Raw genomic sequence first — 15410 nt, 5'->3', positions numbered from 1 at the left:
TTTGAGCTTTTTGATATTAACTTCCAACACTGGCTGCCCCCGAGGAGCTTGTAGTAGGTCGGCTTACTATAATGACCAACTGAGATGGCTAATTTTTCGAAACGCAGATTCCATATTGGAGAAGCTCAGTTAACTCGCTTTAATTCTAAAGCTGCAGTTAACAGAGCTGCCATTCAAGAAAATTTACTGTTGGAATCTTTAAAAACTCCTCTTTTACTTTAAGTTTCGGTTTTTTCTTTATTGGTCCAACAGGTTCTTGAGATCAATAGCAATTTGTCAAAGAGGTCAATAGAATGCCCGTCTTCATTTCTATCTTTTTTTTATTGCAAGATAGAATAAAGATCCTTATTTCTCTATGAAATTCGGATGGTATGTGTTGGTTCACGATGTTTTGAGGTCTTTAAAATCAGCTGATAAGCGATGAAAATAACCCGCATTTGTTTCATATAAGGATATAAAGACACACTTATTTCCAGTTCTAGCATAAAAAGCAACAGTTTTTTTGTTGTTTTTTTTTGTCTCCAATGTTTGGATAAAAGACCTTCTTGGTTAGTTTTGAACCGAGTGAGTTTTAGACATGAGGGGTTTCACTTAGTTTTTATAAAAATATCTTTGATCTTCTATTTCATCGCTTACAATCTTTCACAAATACTTGTTTCCACTTTAGTTTTTTAAGCGTCACACTTTTTAAGTATTAATTCAACTTGTTTAAAATATCACTTGGATATATATTCCTGGCTATTTCTCCTGGTTCGCCCAAAACTACGAGAATTTGATTTTTAGGCTTGGCTAATAAACTTTTGTGGTTAAATCTGGATGTGCTTACAACCGGGATTTTACAGTATGTTAAAAAATGATAAAGAAATTTGCATGATTTTCAATTGAAATTTTTTCTTGTACACTGGAAAATTTCCTACTGCAGTGAAACCTCCTTTTCAAAACGATTTATGCGCGTTTGAAATAGAACAAAAGTTTTTTGTAGAATTCGATTTTCACAAAATGGCGACACAAGCAAACAAGTTTTCTGTTACATCGAGAAGAAAAAGTAGTTTGTTTGAGGTTCAGCGACTTGTAAAAGACAAGGGTACAAGCTGTATTAGCTTATCCGAGGAACCAAACCTGCAGAGAAAAGGTATTCTTAACAATCGTCAAACAAAATTTTACAAGAATCCGATTCATTTAAATGAATCGAATTTAATAAAAAAAATCTTTTTTTTTTTTAAATTTTATTTCGGTTTCAATGAATATCTGTTTTTTTAATCTGTTATGGTTTACTTACTTTAATCTCTTTCATTTCTTCGGAGCAAAGTTTTGAAAACTTAATATTTATAGGAGCAAAAATTCAGTTTGAAAATACGTACAAATTGCATCCCGATAAGCGCTTGGATATCTTGAAAATTCGATCCATTCTCAAAAATTCCCTCGAAGATACGTTCAAATCCCAAAGTTACAACCATCAAGAGATGAATCACCTTTCCAAGAAGGCAAGCCAATCCATCAAAGACGAAGTAAAAAAACTCGAGTTTCATCGTTACAAAATAGTGTGCATCGTAAACGTGTTTCAAACCAACGGTCAAACTTTTAAAGAGGCTAGCCGCTTTTTATGGGACGATAAAAAGGACAGTTGGTGTGACGCTTACTTTAAAACTTCTACGTTTGTAGCGCAGGCCATTGTTTATGCGCTGTATTTTGAGTGATGATTTTTATTTTTCAAAGTTTCAATTTTAATAAATGTTATACTTTATTTTGTTAAAGAAATACACTTAATGAAGTTCAGAAAATTTCTCAGATTCCACCTTGTATTACGGGGGATTTTCTTTGATCTTTGGTTTTTGAGCATTCCATACTTCGTTAAATTACGGATTGAATTATTTTGATTTTCTCCAAATCTCTGAAATAAAAACTCTGGCTTGGATAGTGAAAATTTGTTCAAACCCTTTCGGATCGAATAATTAATGGATAGTTTTAGATTATAATCACCGTTTTGGGATTAAACAAATTTACTTGAGATTAAAGGAATTTAAATAAAGTCAGATAATAATATCATTTATTTAGGATAAAATAATGTTTTCAAAATGAAACGAATTTAAAAGAACTATATAAATTCATACAAATATATATTAAAATATATGCAATTTTACGCAATTATTCAAAAAAAAAAGGAATTCTATTTATTCTATGTATTTCTACGAACATGAGCAAAACTAAAAGAATTTTTGCAAATAAATATTTTTGAAAAAACGCGCGATTTTACGCACGACATGAATAAAAAGGGAAAATAAAAACGTTATTCGCTTTTCATCCCTAAATTGTCCTTAACTAAATTTATGTTTAAATAGTAAATTTTGATTTCTAATTTTTAAACTGTGCATATGTAATGCAGAAACCTGCTATCAAATGTTAAACTGGTGTTTAATAAAATTGCGAAATCGAATTGCTTGAGCTAATCAGATTGCTTAGGAACCCCTTACATTGCGTTCAACTTCTGAGCCGTAAAATAAGTTGTTTTAATTCAGCGTCTTCAGTTTTAAACGCAAAATGATCTGTACATAATTCATTACCAACAATAATTAGTTGTTATCAATAACAATTATTTTATCTCATTTACTAACGTAAAATAAAGCAAATTAAGTCTTACGAAATAAAATACAAATGTTAGTTCTTTATATTCTACATATGGCTTAATATTAACACCGGTATTTGTAATATTTAAACGCCGTATTCCAAATAAATCATATTTTCTATTGAATTGTTATATATTGTTAGATATAATCTAACAATATATAACAATTCAATAGGAAATATGATTTATTTGGAATACGGCGTTTAAATATTACAAATACCCATAAAAAGTTCTGTTTTAAGATTACTTCAAGTGTTTTTTGTTGTATTTCATATATTGAAAAAATCATTTGTTACTGCCTTCTTAAATTTTTCGTTAATAATAATGCTGCTATTTCTTTATTGTCAAAGTAAAAGAGATATTTAACAAAGACTATGAAACAAAATGAAAACACTTATGGTATGAAAACAAGAAAAAAAGCAAGCACAGCTATGTCTGATTTAATTGGTAATATATACAATATTTTCAAATAAATATCTTATAGCATTATATTGATATTGTAGATAATGTCTATTAATATGCAGGGTGCATTAGCTATTTGAGAACATCGCGTAATGTCATCATTTCTTCATGTTATATTAATTTTTTTTATTTTTTGCAGATAACTAGAAATGAAGGATAACAAACTAACATAAACAAATGAAAAGACATGCTGTAATTGGAACATTAAAGGCAGAGCATAGCGATTTACAAATCGCACAATTTTGTAAAGTCGCCCGATCTTTTTTTTTTAAAGTTCACAAGGAGTTAGAAGAAAATGATGTTGATTGTAAACAAGCTGCTAAACGCAGAAAGCACGAGTAACGGTCAGACACGACAAGAACACCTGAGTTTATTTATCAAGTTCAGAATATCATTGACGAGAGCCCCCGAAAGTCAATGAGGTCCATCGCAAAAGACCTAGGTGTTTCAGAATCCACAATTCGAAGGATTGTTCATGAAAATATTGGCTACAAGCTTTATGTGATGAGAAGAGGCCAGTTTATGTCCGAGACCACCAAAGCGAATTGCTTGATAAGGTCAAAGAGGCTGTTAAACAAACTGAAACATCCTGCTGAGCAAGGCATGCTTTGGTTATTTTTTCAGATGAGAAAAACTTTGATCAAGGTCAAAAAGTAAACAGAAGAAGTGACAGATGGCTGTGTGATGACCCTTGCAAAATTCCAACAGTCATGCACACAAAATTTCCTGCAAATGCTATGGTTTTGGGGGTTGTTAGCAACTTTTCCCGAAACTTTTTTCCGAAAGGACTAAGAGTCACTTCTACTGCTTACATTGAAGGCTTAGATACTGTTGTTAAGCCTTGTATCGATAGAGTAAGAGATGAAAGGCCCTACATTTCTCAATAAGACTCTACACCAGCACATAAGGCTCAAAACACTGAGGAATGGCTGGCGGACGATTTTTATGATCACATCACTCCTAACTTGTTGCCTCCAAACTCTCCAGACCTGAATCGGTTGGGTTATTATGTGTGGGGCGTCGTTGAGAGAGATGTTAATAAGCATCTCAACAAAACCAAAGATTCTCTGAAAGAATCCATTGTCCACGTAAAGGAAATACAGTCGGTTTAGGTCTCGATTCAAAGCCGTTATTGAAGTAGAGGGGGATTTCATTGAATAAAATCATTTAACAATAGTTTATCTTATATTATTTATATAATTGATTTTGATTAAAAATATTTTCTCTTTGATTTTTTATCATTTATAAAAATTAAAAATATGTTCTCAAATAGCTGACGCACCCTAAACTATTTTAGCAATATTGTTATTAATGTTTTCTTATTATATAAAATAATCAATAATATTATATTTTTATTAATAGGTTTAATATTAATAAACAACATACTGATAATACTTTATTTCGAGGGAAACGAAGAGACTTTAAGCTACCTGAGCTACCAACTCTTAGTGTTGTTCTTTGTAAAGCTATACTGATTAAAGAGTTATCAGAAAAGAAAATCAATGATATATATCAACTAGATGTCTAACTTCACAAAAATTCCATAATAAAAAGTGAAGCAAGTTTTTAAAGCTTTAAATACCGGTAGTCGTTTTATTTAAACTGACAATACTTCATTTTTGTTTTGCTTTTAATAATACTCGCGTCATTTCAGGCTGGCAAAAATTTCAGGCTGGCAAAAAATTTGCTTCACTGCGGAAGCGCGAATTAGATATCTAGTAAATATATATCATTGAAGAAAATCTATCCGTCGGATGATTTGGTTAAGGAGACTGGATTGGAAGTTGTTAAACAAAAGCAAAAAGCATACTCAGAATTTTCACCTCCACTAATTTTTACAGATAATTCCATTGACAGAAAGATCAAAAATGTGTATTATGATGTATATCAAAAAGCCAAAAATTGATAACATAATAAAGTCTACCCAGCTAGCCTATACAGACGGATCCCGTACGGTATTGAACCAGGGATCTGATAGGGTCATCATCCGCGTTATGGCACTAGGAGTCAGACGGAAACCTTACGGTTTTCCGGACGTTAACGCCACATATCGACTGTATTAGAATTTACCTCATGCGTGAAGTTTAAAATTGCCATTTTGTTGTATAAAAATTTTTGCGATATTTTGTTAATATTATATTTCTTTTACGCTTTAAAGTTGTTTCTTTTTCAAATAATGGTATATATTTTTCTGCATTTTTTTTTCAAATATTTCGTTAAAGTTATCCGTTTTTAAATTACGATTGTCGGATAAGAACAATTTTTTTACTCTTTAATTATAGTAAAATCTTTTTGAGGATAATTTTTTTACTAAAAGTATTTTAGGTATTGCAGTTTTATTATGCTTCGTTTTGTTTGCAATAACTATTTATAGATAATTCTATGTTGATTTTTGCAAATAGATTGAAATGTTAAGTTGAAAATACAGGTTTTGAGTTGTCTTAGATACTGTAATCACACTACGCGCGAAAGCAATTAGAAAGAGTGGACATTGCGCAGTTTCCTTAAAATCCTACAAACATACTATGAGCGGTATTAGAAGAGAAAATGTAGAGTTGAAACGTTGCGTTCGCCGCGAGAAAGCAACATATACGTTGTTAATAATTTTTACCGCATATGATTTATTAAATCTATCTTCATTTAATTTATAATAAAACTATTTTGGTAATTTGGGAATATTTACAACCTAATAAGATTTTATTACCCATATACTTTTTTAATATTATTTGTTATTATATTATTATCTATTTATTGTTTGTTAATTAATTAATTTTTGTTAAATAACAGAAAAATATTTTGTAAAATTACGAAGATGTAAGTAACCTTACTATGAGTTCAGACAGAACAAAACGTAGAAAAATTGCTGTTGAAATAGCAAGAATTATATAAGAAGTATCATGCAATGAATCCGAGTTGTTGAATAATATTTTAGTGTTTAATTCTTCAAAATCATGTCCAATTGTCAAAAATACGTTGTTACCCGAGTCTTCTCCTAAAAGTCCCGAAAATTAATGCTGGTCGGATGACAATGTAAATTTACCTTTTACTAACTCTATCATTAGCTTTGAAGAATCTAGTGATAACATCGAATGGAAAGCTTGTTTGCATGATGATTTAGACAGTGATGATATTGATGGCAACAGTTGCGTAACAAAAGTGAATGAAAGTGTATCAGATGAATTAAAGCAATGGACGATTGCATTTAACATATCTCATAGTGCTATATATAATTTGCTTTAGAATTTGCAAAAATCAAGTTTAGGTTTGCCTAAAGATGCTAGAAGACTTCTTAGAACTGATTGAAACATTATTATTGCTTCTGTAGCTAGTGGTGGATATATTTACATAGGATTAAAAAACTGGTTATCTTTGCTCCTAAATAAATCTTCAATTTCATCTGATATTACACAGCTTACAATTCACATAAATATTGATGGTATTCCTTTATTTAACAGCTCAAAAATTTCTCTCTGGCCAATTCTTAGTTCGATTGTAGAACTTGAAGGTAACAATGTCTTTCCTAATTCTTATCAGTAATGGTGGAGGCAGCTTGACACAATTTATCAAGCAAAACATGGCCTATTTAATGACATCTAAGCAATCGCGAAAGTGTAACTTGATTGGCCAACGAAGCAAAATTAAATTTTGAGCACTGCAACACTTTCAGATTTTTTTTAGTAAGTATTCATTTCAAATTTGTATGTCCACATTTAACAGCAACATATTAATCTTGAGTTATTTATTTAGATCACAACATTTAGCCCAGAAAAGTAATACTTGCTTAATGGTGTAATAATAATAATAATAATAATAATAATAATAATAATAATAATAATAATAATAATAATAATAATAATAATAATAATAATAATAATAATAATAATAATAATAATAATAATAATAATAGTTTAGCATGTATACTGCGGCATCAACATAATTGTTTTATATGTATTTAGGTGCTGCTAAATAAAACGTTGCCACTAAGGACACAACCAAGGAGATGCTTGAGAAATAACTTTATACGTGGTTTGGAAATTCACGGTATCGTGGGGAAGGGAGCCGAAAACCGAAAGGGAAGAATGCAACAAAAGTCAATAATATAATACAGGTTCCTGATGATGCAGTTACAAATGTTAAACAGTGAACAATGTTTTTTGATCTAGCATCAGTTAAGAGTTTACAAACTGTTTGCCATGGTCTAAGTTATGATTTATTGAAAGTAGGACACTATGTGATCTGTTTTTCAAGCACTGTATGCATTATACTGGTTTGTCCAGCCTATAAAAATATTTTGCCTTATAGCACACAGGATCTGATTTCAAATACTCTTATTTGTTTAATTCAGTTATACTCGTTAAAAATTTAGTTAACTAACTGTTATTACCTGTAAGCATTCATGTGTATTTCTTGTTATATTTTCAGTTATGACTTGCAGTGATGCAGTATTGCAATTTGCATTATTTGTATGCTATATGATAGTATTGGTGCATTTTTTTAAAACTTGTTAGTTTACGACTTGTAATTGCTTTTTTTTTAAAATAAACTCATAGTTTATTAGAGTTTACATATAGTTAACCGCTTATCAGTTTTAGCAATTATTTTTGGCAGTGTTATTGTTGCCATTAATTAAATGCATCTTATCTGCCAGCAATATAGCTACAGTAATGTTACTACTAGAAAAGGAGAGTTCTGGGACAAACCCATTTTTGATCTCCGTTTTGTATTTTTTTGATAATTGAGGGGTGTGAAAATGTTTTGATCTCCGTTTTGTATTTTTTTGATAATTGAGGGGTGTGAAAATGTTTTGATGATTTTGGGGTGTCGGGAAAACGTTTTTTCATGACGTGATAAAGCATCATGAAAAAAAATTTAATTTTTGCAAAGGTGTTTAAATCTTGCGCGAAGTTATGCGTAATAATATGCTTGTCCGAGAAGAAGGTTAAAGCTTCCGGATTGACCGACTTGGGCGTCGCCGGAGTTGAGAGTGACGACGAGCCTTCTGCCGGCTGCGACGCTGGGCATGGAGTCTGCATTTGCAAAATTTCTGTAAAAGGAGATGGTGGTGGTGGATCCGATGGTGGAGTTGGATTGTAACAGCAGTCCAGTCGATGTGTTGTTGAATGAGGATACGTTTGATCCGTTCCAAGAAGACAAATAAAAATCTTCCAATCCAGACGAGGAAAAGATGCATTTGCTGTTACCGTCATATCCAGAAAAAGTGGTGTAATTGTTGGTGTTGTATGGTGTCCAAGGACTGAGAACGGTTCCGTTTCCAGGAGGCAAATTGCCATCGTACAGAAGCGCCGATGATATGCATCCTGATGTATTTTAGAAAAACTCCATTTCCTTTTCCATTTGTGTCAAGCAAAACATATTCGTTTCCGTAAGTGGTGTTTAAATATCTGAAGGTCTTGCAGTAAAGTTTGAAAAGAGGTATGGAGGCAGGAATGGAGTCAAGAGTGGAAATGAACGGCTGAATCCAGTAAGTAATTGTGGAGGTATTTTTGTTGACCAATTGGATGCTGATGTTTGTCCTGAACGGCATGTCAAGAGTAAAATATCCTCCCAACGAAGTGTTGCTCAAAACGTTGCATCCTTGCAAAGAACTGGCGTAAAAAGGTCCGCCGATGGGTGAAAAAAGCAAGTCGCAAGCAAGTCCAGTGTTGTCCACTCCTATTCCTTCTGTGGTTTCTGAATAATTTCCAACGTTAATTTCACCATCTGTAAATATTCGAATGAAAACATTTCCAGGAAAAGTTCCACTTAGAGCCAACCACAACCTTCTCAGAACTCCAGGTCCGTCCGAATAAGTGAAAACTGTTGTCGTGGCGGCTGATGCTATTGTTTGCGATTTTAATCCCAAGGACAAAAATCCTGGATTGGGAACAAGCCCTAAAAAGTTGGATTTTTGCAACAAAACGTCTGCGTAACTTTTTGTCGCGGCGTCTTGCGCGTTTGAAGGGTCAAGCACATTGATCAGTTTATGCGAATTCAAATCCAAGTTCGCTATGCCAACTGAAGTTCCTCCTCCTGTCGAATGCGTGTCTACGTAATTTTTTGTGGCGGCGTCGTGCGAGTTGGTTGGTTCTGCCAGGTTGATGATTTTTTGAGAGTTAAAATCAATGTCTGAAGTGATGGTGCTGGATCCATCCGTTTTGATATAAACGTTGCTTGTTGAGTCTGCTGTAAGATTTTCTAAATAAGCGCTGAACTCGTTTCTGTTGAATTTGTCAATCATTTTTTAAAAGGGTGAAAATTTTTTTTAATTCGCAAGTGATCACCAAAGGGTGTTGACAACGTCTTGAAAGCTGTTTCCCTCTTCACATTTTTTCAAGACGTAAAGACACAAGTGACCGCAATAAGACGTGTTTCCAAATTGAACCCTTTCGCTGTTGTAAAAGACTGGGCTTTTCAAATAATCGACGAGCTCGACGAGAGGGGGTTGAGCGTGAGAGTCAAAGCTGAACTTTGCGTCTCCGTCTTTGAACCAACACACCCAATGAAACCCTCCGGTGCTTGAATCCCCCGTGTTGATAATCCCGCATTCTTTTTTTCTCGGTTTTTTTGGCAATGTGTCTCTGACAAAAACCCCTCGAAAGTTTTTTATTTTTAATTTTTTTGCTGCTTCCATCAATTGAAAATTGGTCAAAGCCTCGTTCGGCAAAATAATTCCTTCCACATTGATCATTTTGTTCATTTTTTTATTTTGTTCATTTTTTTCTTTTTTTAATTTGCTTCCCCATTTTTGTCACTTACCTTTTGTTCCTTTTCTTTTAATTTGTGGTGACCATAAGCCAACGTGTGTATTCCATCATCCAAAATGATTCTTTTGTCATTGTCGGAGCTGAGAGAGGTTTTGTTGATCTCCTCCGTGTTTATCGTCATGCAAATGGGATCGGATGACATTCATTTTGTTAATCTTTTCTTTTTTGGTTTCGAGACATTTTTTGTAATTGTCGTGTGTGATGTATTTTTCGACGACATATGTTTTCACCCCTTTGCATTTTTTGCATTTTTTTTCTTGTTTTTCTTGATGTATTTTGTAAAAGTAAAGTTTTGACCGGAGGCCGACAAACTCTTCAATCTATTTTCCTCCGGTTTCGTCTTTGAACATCCCAATAACCTTTTTGTTTAAACCCACTTTGAACCCGACGCTTTGAATGGCTGGATGGCTTTTGCTGAAATCACTCGTGTCGAATTTTTTTTCCACATCGTCGGCAATGTCCTTGTAAAAATCGTCCGTTTTTATTTCATAAACCAGCGAGTCAGTGTCTGTCATCAACAGCTTTGCGTCACCAGGATATTTTTTTTTGATGAAATCATAATGGAACTCGAACATTAAGGTTTTGCTCAAATCCAAAATGGACATCCCCAAATAAATTGGTTTGTTGTAAAAAATTTTTGTCCTTTTCATGTAAACGGCAATCAAGTTTTCGTCGAAAATCGTGTGCCGGTCGTAATTTGGTTTGGCCGACAACTTGATTGCCTTTTCCTTTTCTGTCACCAGTCTCACGTCCACTCACTTTTCAATGTTCTCCATGGTTTTTCCAAACACCGAATTGTTCATCAGCTTGAAAAATTCCTTCTCAAACTCACTGGTTGCTTTTGTTCTCAATTCTGTGTTGAGGTCAATGTAAGGTTTCAATGCAAAACGTCCCTGAAATTTTCAAAGACGTCCGCCAGAATCAAAACGTCTGACACGTTGTACAAATCGTGATAATCTCTGAACGTTTTGCATTGAAACGTGTCCCAAACCTTTTTCGCATGCGCGTAATCTTCGTCGCTTATTTCATTGTGGTTGAGTTCTGAGAAAAACGCTTCTTTTGGAGGCAATTGCGTTTCTTGAAATTTATCGAATCCATCCACCCAACCGTAAGGGTAAACGCCTTTTTTTCGAAGCAAGTCGAATTTTTCTCCTTCATAATGTTTTGCAAGGTTTTTGAACTGTTCCGGCTTTAAATTTTTAGACAAAGTATCCAAACTGAAGGAAAGGAATTTAAAACTGTCGATGAACCTCAATTCAATTTTTTTTTCTTTGGGTTTTCCGTTTTTCCCAGTGTACTCTCCCACTTTGATTTTTTTCGAGAAGCTGATGTATTTTTCCTCGTTGCATGGGATGCAGGTTATTTCTCCTCCCAATTTTTTGATAAACAAATGGCTGTCGTAACCTGACAGATTGTGAAAAACGACAGGAATGAATTTTGGGACTTTGTATTTTAAATTGCATTCGTTGTGTGCCGCTCCCCGATATTTTCCAGTAAAATGGCAGTGATCGCGCACCTTTTCTGCATCGAGAATTTTTTCTTCGCAAATGTGACAAACCGTCGCTGATTTGAAATTATTTTCATCCTCCTTTGTGAAGACCATATTTTTTTTCAAGTTTTTCCCAAAAATTTCTTTTATTTCTTTTTCCAAACTTTCGACAAAAAATTGAGCCACGTCTTGGTTTTCGTTTGACGATTTGGAAATGGATGGTTCGTCATCATAAACGGTTTCGTCAAAACATTTGATGTGAAAGGCAAAGGAGCTCGGAATGTGACTTTGAAACTTTTTGGTGTAAGACTGGTCTGGGTTTTGTTCGCACGAGTACATCGGTTTGACAAAGCTTTCAAAATCCGCGTAAACGATGAATGGAACCCTCATCGACCTTTCCATGTGTCCAAATTTCATGAACGAATTTTCTGGAGGAAGATCCATTCGTGTCGCGCTGTGCTCTCTGCAATAGGTCGAATGTTTTGAAAGATCCTCCTCGCTTTTCATCCCCTGCAAGCAATTTCTGCAAAAATATTTTCTCCCGTTTCTGTTGGATGCTTGGGATGAAATGAGTCGACTCAGATTTTTGATCAGACAATAATGATTTGTTTTTCCGTCTGAAACAAGAAGCAAATCAATTTCATGCTTTCTGTTCAAGCATTTCGATATTTGCAAAGGGTGAATGGATTTTTTTTCGTAACCGAAAACGTTGACGCTGATGTCTGGATTGTTTTTTTCAAATTTTTTGATTTGATCGAGTTTGACAGGAAATTCAATCCCTTCCCAGTTAAAATTTTTTGATTGTTCAATCAAGTCTTTGTCAATTCTTTCTCCATGTTTTTTTTTCATGTTCAACGCCCTGGTGACGCTCCACTTGAAGCATTCATTGTCTTCGTTCACCATGTTGATGATTGCTTTTTTGCTCGACAGAAAATCGTCGAGAGGGATATACGACCGACCACCGATGGGTTTGTAGTCAATTAAATTGATGTCCATTTTCAAGATGGCTGACACTGTGCAATTCTAGCCCATTTTGTTGTATTTTTCCATGTTTTCCAGGATTTCCTCTTTTGCTTTTTCATAAAATTCTCCCAAGTCCGTCGACTCCAAAATAATCCCAGCTTTTGACAAAAAAGGAACGATTCGATGCACCTCCTCTCCAGTTGTAAGGCTGACGCTCTCCATATCGATTGTCAAAACGAAGATCGCTTTTTTGTTTTTATTCTCTTGAAGAATTTTGATCACGCCGTCTTTTGCTAAATTCAAAAAGTCTGAAGCATCCTTTTGGTTTCCTTTGACTTGATGCAAAAATTGTTTTGCAACATGTCTCAGCGCGTGATCGGTCAAATGAAAATCAATTGTTGGGTTTGCGAACACGAGCGATTTGAGAGACGTGATTCTTTTTTTCAACTCTCTTTTTGTATTTTTCAATCTTTTTTTCATCATCTCTGGAACGTATGGATCAACAAACTCAAGCAAGCTGTTGAAACTGCTGACAGCACCATTTGTCACAGACGTCGCAAACCTTGAAAAAACTCCAGGAACCATCACAAGAGACGAATCTGGAACAGGAGCGTCAAGCATATATTGTGATGACGGCTTTGGAGGAAGAGCTGGTTTTTGAGGAAGAGCTGGTTTCAACATTGGAATTGTTGATGGTTTCGGAGCGATGACAGGCTTTTGAACAGTTTGATGCGGAGCAATTGCAGGACGCGTAGCAGGAACAGGGCTTTGAGCAATCGAACGAGGAGCAGTCCTCACATCTTCCGTTCGTCTACGAGGATGACCAATGACAGGTCTTGTTGTTTTTATGGCTTCAACGAGTTGTTCCCTCGTCATTTTTGAAAATCCTTTTATCGCTCTGTCTCGAGCTTGATTTTTCAATGTTGCCATTGAAACTTTTTTTTCTTTGGCGATTTTGCTTTCCATTTTTTTATTGCCAAGAAAATTATTTAACTCAAATTCAATTTTTTTGGTTTTTCCGATTTTTCGCATTTTGCTTTCCATTTTTAATACGCCATGAAATTTTTTTTCGGTTTTTCGGTGCCGGTTTTTTCAGGATGGCATCTTTTTTCGGTGCCGGTTTTTTCAATTCTTTTTTTCCGAGAATTGAAAATTTTTTTTTCGGACTTTTCATTTTTTCGGACTTGGATTTTTTTTTCTGTTTTCGAGTTTTTCAGAATTGAAGATCTCAATTTTGATTCCATTATCCACTTTTCCATCACGACGCTCCAAATATCTCCAGCCATGACCCGTCTTTTTCATCGCTTCGTAAAGGGATCCGTATTCAACCACATCCCCTGTTTCGATGTTGGTCGTTTTCACAGACACAGGTTTTTTTCGAATCGAACCAAGCCTCTCGTATTTTGGGTCGATCGGTTTTTTCACATTTTCCGTTTTCACATTTTCTTTTTTCGGTCGACCCGCTTGTCTGCATTCTTTTGCACCTTCCAAAAGCGAATCTTTGCTTACGAGATTGTTCTCAACCGCAATCATCATCAAAGTCAACAAATTGTTTGAGGTTTTTGTGACACCATTTTCTCTCAGCAAATTTTTCAGATAATTTTTTGTCAGTCTCATGTTTTATTTTGAAAAGAAAATTTTTTTTTTTAAATCAACTTTTTGTCAAGAATCCCTAATAAACAGCATTCATGTTGTTTCCGTCTGAAGAAAATTGGATCAATTTGTCTGAAATGATCACTGCAAAAATAACGGTGTTGTCTGGAACAGCCGTTCTGAATTTTAGGTTGACAACCAATTCAGCCGTTTCGGAAACAACTCTTTCCTTTTGCTTGCTGATGTCGACAAAAAACAACGGAAACAAATTTTTGTATTCAAGCAGAGTCAAACCTGATTGACAAACAAGCTCGTTTGTGCCATAATATTTTTCGTCAAAAGTGAACGCATCGGAATGAGCCATGACCATTTTCTTTTCTCCAAAATTCAAGTCATAATTATAATTTGGATATTTTATCCCATTGACGGTCACGAAAAAATTGTTGACGTCACAATGATCGAACACGGCTGGATTTGCTGTTTGACTGGAACCTCTGTTTGTCTGAAGACCAAACACGATAAATCTCGGAACGCTTTTGTCTGTGATCCTTCCAAGGGTCCAAGTGAATTCTGTGAGACCCGCTGGAATGGCTTGCCTTTCGACTTTGTTTGCTTTGTAAGCAACTGGAACGGTGATTTTCTTTGACATCAGGTTCAAAAATTCGGATTTTTTCCAAACATCAAGCTCAATCCTTGGCATGAAAAGTCGAAATTTTTTGATGTCGATCATTCCTGCAGTAACAGTTCCGGCTCTGTAAATGGGGTCATCGTATTCTTTTTTTGTAAAGGTGATCGTGTGTCTGAATCCGTAAACGACTTTGTCGTAAGTTTTGCAAAAACCAAAAATGTGCTTTAAAGGGATCCTGAACGAAAATGCGCCAATGGATGTGGTGTCTGCAAACAAGTGGTCTCGCCTGACGTTGAATCCTGTGGTTCCAGTTGCGTTTGAAGTATCTTTGTACCACATTTGCTTCAAACCATCGGCAAGCTGAAAACCGAAAGGATATTTCAACAATCCAAGCATGGTTGTTCCCTGACCTGGATACATGACTCTTTCCACTTGCTGTCCTGATAAGTCGTAAGTGACGTCACTGAACAAATACATGATGGCGTTGTTCACCAAGGCAATGTTGTCTGCTGCTGCGTAAGCTGTCCCGTCTTGTTTTTTCAGAACCCCTTCGACGAGGATGTAAGCCTCAGACGGAAGTGTCTGCACAGATTGGCAATCAATCTCAAAAACGATCGATCCTGAAGAATTTAAATCGAGGTTTGTTGGAAGGTACTCGAAAAAATCAACTTTTTCAATGCCGGTGTCATGCTCGGGCATTTCATCAACTCTTAATCTGTCGGTGTTTATCATTTTTTTAAAATGAGAAAAAAAAATTTATGCCATTTTTGATTCGTCAAAAAAATCACGCAATCAAAAGCCCACTTCCCATTTTGACCAGATCTTGGATTCTTGCCGCGCTCTTTTTTGTCATTTTCTTTTTAATGGACGAACCAAACATTTTTTTGT

At 34.8% G+C, this 15410-nt stretch overlaps 1 protein-coding gene and 1 pseudogene across 2 annotated transcripts; both read left to right on the top strand.

The window, feature by feature from the left end:
* Window positions 1-976: 976 nt before the first annotated feature.
* LOC149883366 (dynein light chain Tctex-type 5-like) lies at window positions 977-1775 on the top strand. Its single transcript, XM_090100859.1, has 2 exons — window positions 977-1132; window positions 1333-1775. Exons 1-2 carry the CDS (start codon window positions 1000-1002, stop codon window positions 1695-1697), a joined length of 498 nt encoding a protein of 165 aa, XP_089956985.1. The 5' UTR covers window positions 977-999; the 3' UTR covers window positions 1698-1775.
* A 4062-nt stretch (window positions 1776-5837) lies between these two features.
* On the top strand, window positions 5838-7433 carry LOC149883365 (uncharacterized; annotated as a pseudogene). The gene is made up of 2 exons (XR_016456543.1): window positions 5838-6762; window positions 7042-7433. The product of XR_016456543.1 is annotated as an uncharacterized LOC149883365 (transcript).
* Window positions 7434-15410: the final 7977 nt, after the last annotated feature.

Source organism: Hydra viridissima, unplaced genomic scaffold, assembly GCF_058129835.1.
Source record: "Hydra viridissima isolate aposymbiotic clone 2 unplaced genomic scaffold, HvirCarnegie_v1 scaffold_10, whole genome shotgun sequence".
Classification (NCBI taxonomy): domain Eukaryota; kingdom Metazoa; phylum Cnidaria; class Hydrozoa; order Anthoathecata; family Hydridae; genus Hydra; species Hydra viridissima.
This window is presented reverse-complemented; position numbering and strand designations above follow the sequence as displayed.

Excerpts from the sequence above, each read along its gene's own strand:
- LOC149883366 (XM_090100859.1), top strand. The coding sequence starts at position 1,000 with ATGGCGACACAAGCAAACAAGTTTTCTGTTACATCGAGAAGAAAAAGT. Across the intron at positions 1,133-1,332 it reads ACCAAACCTGCAGAGAAAAG|GAGCAAAAATTCAGTTTGAA; the intron begins GTATTCTTAACA and ends TAATATTTATAG.